Source organism: Hylaeus volcanicus, chromosome 6 (assembly GCF_026283585.1).
Source record: "Hylaeus volcanicus isolate JK05 chromosome 6, UHH_iyHylVolc1.0_haploid, whole genome shotgun sequence".
Lineage (NCBI taxonomy): Eukaryota > Metazoa > Arthropoda > Insecta > Hymenoptera > Colletidae > Hylaeus > Hylaeus volcanicus.
The window spans coordinates 14678279-14686145 of NC_071981.1; the positions used below are offsets into that span (position 1 = coordinate 14678279).

The 7867-nt window shown below is 44.5% G+C and overlaps 1 protein-coding gene across 2 annotated transcripts in view; it reads left to right on the forward strand.

Moving 5' to 3' along the window:
- The window catches only part of LOC128878356 (protein apterous-like), a 63552-nt gene extending 58568 nt beyond the window's left edge, over nucleotides 1–4984 (forward strand). For both annotated transcript variants that reach the window (XM_054126490.1, XM_054126491.1), the window contains exon 6: nucleotides 1748–4984. In XM_054126490.1, the coding sequence (XP_053982465.1) occupies nucleotides 1748–1963 (216 nt within the window). In that variant the 3' untranslated portion in view covers nucleotides 1964–4984. The remainder of the gene's footprint in view (nucleotides 1–1747) is intronic.
- The last annotated feature ends 2883 nt before the right edge of the window (nucleotides 4985–7867 follow it).

The window sequence follows — 7867 nt, forward strand, 5'->3', positions numbered from 1 at the left end:
GAGAGAGAGAGAGAGAGAGAGAGAGAGAGAGAGAGAGAGAGAGAGAGCCAGCCTATTGTATTCGGTGCGGCGTAGGGTTCTTGGTCGCCATCTTGCTTGATATTGATCGCGAAACGCACGAATACTCGTTCATTCGCCGCGGCTGCGTTCGTCGCCGTTCTCCTCTCTCGACTCTGTGTGCAACCGTACACGGCCAACCATCCACACACTCGCCGCTGTACACACCTAACAGGCGTACACACGCAGACCTAACGGATGTACACACGCGCACGTCTATCGCGAGAGCACCGCAGAGAGAAACACTCGTACGCTTCGACCACGAAGGGGAGGCCCGCGTTGTGTCGGTTGGAAGTCTCTCTCCTGGTTTTCAGTCCGCGGGGGAGGAGACTATCTTGAAAATGGCGACGCGGATCCCGTGCATCGAGGCCGTCTTTTATCTATCGAGAACACAAGGGGTAGAGAACCTGGCGAGGGAGACGACGTAGAAAGAGGGGGAGGTGGAGTATGCGTCGTCGCATTATATATTGTTGCATTGTATGGACGATGTAGCTATCCTAGCAGGGCCCAGGCCCGTCGCTTGACGTGCTGGTGCGCGCGTGCTGTTGCATTTAAATTACTCTCCCCCGCCTCCTCCCATCGCCCGTTCCACCACGTCGTGTAAGCCCTCTCGATGAAGATATATACGAGGCGCGCGAGCTTTTTGGTCCTCGTTCCTCCGAGTGTCCTTCCCTTTTGTCTCGGTCGCCGCGTTTCTCCTCGGGCGTCAGGTGTAATGACGCGCCGTTTAGGATAATGCGAGACAGGGGTGATGCCTTTTTTTTTCTCCAGCCAGAAGAGCGGTACCGTGGTAGCCGCTGGTAGCTTCGGAGAGTTCAGGATACGGATGGATTGATCTATACTTTTTATTTTATCCCACGACTTTGTTCGCCATATTAAGGGGCTGTTTCAGCCTGGAATAAACTTTTGCTGGTTTCTCAAAGGATAGTTTTCAGAAATATACACTACCGGCCATTAACGTCAATGCACCATCGTATTTGTGATTTTGTCCAGGATGGATGGAGGGAAAAACCTATTTATCGAAGCGGAGCAATCATGTTCGAACTCGTGGGCATGATCGTGTCATCGATGAATCCTATAAAAGATCACCAGATACATTACCTAATCTTTCTCGATTCAGAAAATGTGATGTAAACGGTCGTCGTATCAATCCTTTACTCCAAGTCAAATCATTACAACATTAACAAGATAATCTTGTCTAAAACACCTGTAGGTGACCTTCGTATGTTCTCCACGCATCCACCTGCAAAGGAACCAATACCATCGCAATGTGTCTGACTCGAAACCATTCAACTGTAATCGAAACATTTTTCGCTATGTATGATAATATCGACGTAAATTAAAATGACACCGACTGGTGAACCACCTCACATAAAGGCATTTCCATCTACGAATAAAAAAATCCTTCAAAACTGAGATTAACAACATCCAATCCACTCGAAGTAATTTCAAAAATATTCTCCAAAAATATCCATCCCCCAGACACCCCGATAGACAGACATTGCACGGTCCGACCTAACTCAAACCGTTGCAAAAAGTTTCCAAAAAAAGAACTCCTCTCAAAACATGCCTGTTTCACGACTCTCGTAGTTCCCAGACTCTCTGTACGACCATCCCTCGATCACCCTTCAAGCAAACGTGAAAAAGCTCGCCACTCACCTGTCGCCTCTTTCTCTCTCTATGTTCGCAGGTCTGGTTCCAGAACGCCCGCGCAAAATGGCGGCGCATGGTGCTGAAGCAGGAGGGCAAGTCGGACAAGTGCGACGGCGGCGTGGACGGCGGTTCCCTTGGCGACCTTGAGCTTTACGGGAACAGCACCGGAAGCGGCGGTCCGCCGATGAGTCCTCCGTTCATGCTAGGTGGACCGCACAGCCCTGCGTCCTTGGCGTCCCTGGACTGCGCGTGATCCCCGAAATCCCGTTTCCAGGCCAAACCGATCGAACGAGACTCGCAAATGGACGCGTCGATGTTCTACGAGTCCAGGATCCGCGAGCTGGACGCCAGGGACAGAGACGTGGGACTCTTTTCAACGAATCCGCGGTTTTCGTTGCTGGACGGGGGCGCCGCGACGCTGTGAATAATTTATTTTGTCGCGCACGAACGAACCAAGATGGCGTTCCCATCGCGCTCGGGGGAGTTGGTTGATCCGCGAAAGAGGAACGATCGCAGGGACTGGAGATATCCAGCGAGAAGGATAGTTTGGGAAGACAGAGTGACTCGAAGCTGTTGTTTTAACTGAGGCTACCGATGCTTCGGTTTGTCGCATTGGAACTGGGTACGATGGTCCATGTTCCTGGGAAGTGAAAGAATCGACTTACGTAAATAAAAAGGTTGTAGAAGTACCCTAGTCTTACGTGTCCGTCACATACTGTCGCATTTGAACAGCCTAATAGAGGAGTAAATGGCAGAGATTTCCTCGACAGGACTACTGGCAGGGAGACTCCCAAATCGAATCTTTCATTTGCAGGACCTTGAGTCTTGACTTTTACCCGTGACTAACTTTTCATTTCAACTTGTTACTTTATCAACGAGTCACTGTCTTACGAATAAACAGTATAGAACAAACAAAAACATAGTCGGATCAAACTCAATTGGCAAGATCCTATCTCTATAGGATGGTACTTTAGCTAGGAATCCTGTGACCACTAGAGAACCAGCTAAGGAGTCTATGGCTGAAAACTCGAAAGATGATTCGCGGGTTATGAGGAAAGTGGATGTAGCCGAGTAACTTTTGCTCAGACGCTGGCGTTCGAAGGCTGACTAGCGCGTCTGATCATATACGATCCGCGACTACTTTGAAATCAGCTTTATATGTAGCTTCGCAACATTTAGTTCGGATTTGGTTACGGACGGTCGTTTCTCTTTGAAAGGGAACGGTAGTTAGGTGTCCTACATTCGCTAGTGGTTCACAGGTCCAGGAATCTATAGCTGCAAGCTGGATCTTATAGCTGAGAGCTGAAAAGGTGTTTCCTGAGTGATAGGAATTGTAATCCCTTGTATAAGGAAAATATGGAACGTGTCGTGTAATTTTTGCTCAACCACAGGCCTTCGATTCGCAACACCTTCCAGATATCAATTTCTCAACTCTGCTTAGTCTAATACAGATTCAACTAGGGAAGGTTACCAACCTCTAGGAAAGAAATCCTATTAAAAGTCCCACATCCACTAGAATTCCAGCCGAGAATCCTATAACTGAGTGCTGGAAGAACGATTCCTCAGCGAACAAGTATTTAGTATCATATGTAAAGGGAGCGTGATTAACGTCGAGTAATTTTTGCATAATTGTGGAACCTGTATCGAGGAGTACCATCATAATGGACATTATTAATCCTTAAACTCCTATTGGCGCCTATAAGCGCTCGTCAAAATCGTTCAACAGATTGGTACACGTAATGTCGTCGCCTATTATAAATGGAGTTTCCGGTGCTCGATGAGTTAAACTCCACAAATTACAGAAAATGGGATGTCAAGAACGATCGAAGACCTTGATATCGTTCACAATTGCGTTGGATAACAATGCTACTGCAAAAGTCAGAAAGCGTGCGTTCGTAGGTTTGCACCACGAGAGTGGGGGGCAGTGAAGCGACGCGGTGGGGGTAAGCAGACGCCGTGGTGGGGGTCTGTCCTTCACCGCTCTCGAGCGGCCAGTTGATGTTGATTCGACGTCATGAGCGACTTGCCTCAGGATTAACGATTGCGATCGACCTTCGTCTCCCCCGATCGGATAAGCTGAAGAACGGAGGACACGTCGACTAAGCGGCGATTGTACCGTAACGGAGGATCGATTAGTTGAATGAATAGAAAGCGTTGTATTTATTTCAGCCGTCACGGTGTGATCAGCGTTGTTATGTTCGAACGTGTACTTGCGCCTTTTCCGTCGAATCGCCGACTTCGTAGCAGGCTTCGCCGTGTGATTACGCATACACGAGAAACATACGGTCGCGCACACGTACACGCGATACACACTTCGGCGAGTGCGTTTCGACGTCGCATCGCTCGAAAACGTTTGTAATTAGTTGTCGATGTCTATTTATTGGTTATAAGCGTTCTGAGGTAAGCCTAGTTAAGGGTTACGAACTTTACCAGTGCTGTGTGAAAATCCAACGTTTCCGAAGGGGGGGTAGGGAGTAGAGGGGGAGATGTAATACTTTCGGTCGCATTACGTAATAATATAAATAAATGAAAAAAAAAATTTATATATATATATAAATACATATATATGTATGAACGTAATAATATATATTATTATTATTATTATTATTATCATCATCGTTAGATGACTTAAACGACAAAAGCCCGATCGAGTGGTTCGATTCGATTAATTCGGTCCCGTGCATCTCGACAAATTATTACTCGTTCCGAGCCGTTGAAGTGCGGGCGTTCGTCGACGGAGAGTCATTGAAATTGTTAATTCAAAATATCGTGCTCTGGCGGTGGTTCGTGTCGCGCGAAACGTTGGGTTTTAACGTCGAGTAAGTATAAATATATAAATATAAATATATATATATAAATATATTATTTATAAATAAATTCGGGCGCGTCGAGCCCGAGAACGATGTGTAATTATAATTATTGCTCAAAAAAAAAAAAAAAACAGAAATGAAAATAAAAGACGAAGATGTGGAGAACCCAGAGGGAGCGGAAGGTATAAGTAACGGCGGATCGAGTCGCGCCCGATCGCGAATCCTTGGCGTATTTCACGTAATTGTTGTAAATAAAGGACGTTCCTCGAGTCTCTTAAGGCACCGCTATAGGTTGTAGGGATTATAATTGCATTCGGTAGCGGTTCTGTTAGGCAAGGTAATAATGATGACGACGAATTATTATTATTATCACTCCTATTATTAATATCCTTGTAACGAATGGAACGATTGTCTAATTTTACAAGATGATTTTTTCATTGAATATATTTTGACAATATACACGCTGTCTCTGTCGATTATTTCTTTCGCAACCCTTTATTCCTCCTTCTTCGTGAAGCATCCTTATCGATGTCATTGAAAAGTTCATATTTTATTGCTGGATGTATTATTGACGTTAGAGTAAACTTGAAAATTTCACGACAATTTCTTTGATGCTAACACATGATAATGTAGAAGACTCTTTCAACGAGTTTTCTCTTTCTATAATTATTTTTTATTTTCTTTTTATTAAATTAGAATCTTGCTTCTGTAATTATAGCTTGGACCACTAAAGCACTAAATCACTATATCGAAGCATTATATCTTTCCTCGTTGAAGAAGTTTGTTCCGAATTCTCCGCAATGGGAAACAATTTAAATGACAACATGAGTCCGAGGTAAGAATTTTTGGCCAGCTCTCCTGACAAGGCTAACGATTTTTAATAAATAAATACTTGCACGATCGATCTATTATTAATATATCTAATAATAACCTTAACATTATTAATTAAATTTCTTTTTTGATACGCTGAAAGTTATTTAAGTTTATCTTTTGCTTGATTTTAGTATAAAAACAACGTTACGTTTCAAAGAACGGTATCGAGTCAAATTGGAAAAATAGACACGGTAAAATTTGTCACACGTTCTAAATGAGATACGTTAAAAAGCGTGGGAAATCGAAACAAATAGTTTTTTTAAACACAGGGAAGCGTTAAAACGAAATTTGAAAAATCGTTAAACGGTGCGACTCCGGAAGACACTCATCTACCGTCCAAAAAAAAATATAAAATATGCGTCACCGAAGTACAGAGACGAGTGTTTTGTGCTAAATGCACGTGACAGGTTGAAGGATGTGGTTTACAAGGTTGGCAGCAATTTAACGACCCTGTTACGGGAACCGATGAGTGCACGGTGCATCCCGAGGGGTGGACGTTAAAATTAAAATTAAAATTATGCTGCTAACGGCAATTCAAATTAAAACGAAGCTGGTTCAGCGCGGCGTGCAATTTCTATTTAACGTACGCGGGAAAAGAAGCTTCTCGTTAGCTTCTCTGACGCGGAGGCCATCTTTTTTCAAGTGATTGTGGGCTTATTAAATTAATCGAGCCACGTTATTAATGTAAATATTGCATTAAATATTTGTTTCGGCTGATATCAGTAACGATCGGGAGTGCTATTATAGTGGCAACAATTCCAGCGGTCTTCTATCGCTCAAGGGGGTATTCTAATAGGAAACATGATTTTTTATTTTAATTTTGATTTTTATTTGAAAGGAAACTGTAATACTTGAATATGCTTTACATTCGACGGCAAAGTTTCATTTAAATCACAATCTTCAGGTTCGAATTCTCTTGTTTGACTGTACCTGGGAGTCCTATGAATAAATTCACCTATCGTCTCCTAGTCGGAGCACGCGTCATTCATTTTCTTGTCGCTATATCCTCCATGTTTGTTATGTATCTTTAACACAGAACGAATCTAATTTATTAGGAGAGCCTCCTACGTGGCACCGTTTATTCCTTTCGCCACCGGGGGACAATGATCGATGCCGCCTGGGGAATAATAGTTTCCGTATTGTGTAATAGCCGAGTTTAAAGCCGCGGAGGTTCGGTAAATCTTCAGCGTTTACAAACTGCTTCCTGAGTTACGGAAGCGTGGGGAACGCGAACGATAACGTCCTGCTCGCAAGGAGTTTCTTATCAGCGTACGCGTAGCGACGGAGGATTTCAGTTGGCGTCGTGGAGGAACGCGAATTCGATTCTTTGATAACCGGGAGGATATTCATTATTTGTGGTAGGAAAGTGCAGCCCGGAGACGGATAACGGAAATACAAAAAACTGGAATGCAAGGCGGGACGATGCACATAATACCTACGCGAGCAGTTGCATTGTGCCAGCCGGTGAGTAAGCGGCGCGATGTGATTTTTAATGGTGATTGTTCGTTGCATTTCTGAATCGATAAAAATCGCGAGCCAAGGTGGGACAGGATGAAGGTCAAGAGAAATCGTGTCGCGATTAATTCAGATTAACCTGGTCAAAGTTTCGGTGAGATCCAGACTTGTAGATACATTTGTATTCATAGGTGGGGGAACAGTTGGGTACAAAGGTATGCTAAATGAAAGGAAACGGTGGAAAAGATAAACTATATTTATTACTTCGGAACTAGGTACATATTTACAATTATACGCCGAAGTAAAATATTACTAGAAGATCCACGAGTAGATCCAACGGAATTCATATGGGTCTCAATGGATCCAAGCTCTAGCTATCAGCGGATCCACCATTCGAGAATTAAAATCTCAAACTTCTGAAAGATCCGTCGTTGGCCGATTTAACGAATTTCACCTTTGGAAATAATTCCGTTAGATCCGCGAAGAGCCCAGTCTGAAGACTTCTCTATGGATATCGAATGACTCAGGCCCTAGCCATCCGCAAATTTCCCGTCGAGGGTTGAAATTTCGAATTATCGGAAGATCCGTGAGTCCGAAGAAAGCAGTCAGAGTGAATATTTCAAGAATATCCAAAAATACCGGAAGGCGACCCCTCGTTTAACAAACGATCCGCACGGAGGACACGTTGGACCGTTGCCCACGGCCGAGGGAACCACGAAGAAGTCACGATGCGTTTAACGAAGTAAATGAGACGTTGCCGAGGATCGACACCGTACCACTGTCAACGAGGAGTGGGTCTGCGCCGCTGTCGCCCGATGCACGGCATCGATCATTCGCGTTATCGACGTCTCGATCCCACGAACCGGTCAGAGGACAGCGGCCCTGGGCCTGACATCGCATGTGGAAGATCTAGGAATCTCTTCGGTCGCCTCTCTCGATCACGCCTGATCGGGCTGGAGAACGAACGGTCCCTGAATGCGAACGGAACGACGCGTTTTCGTTTTATCGCTCGACGATAC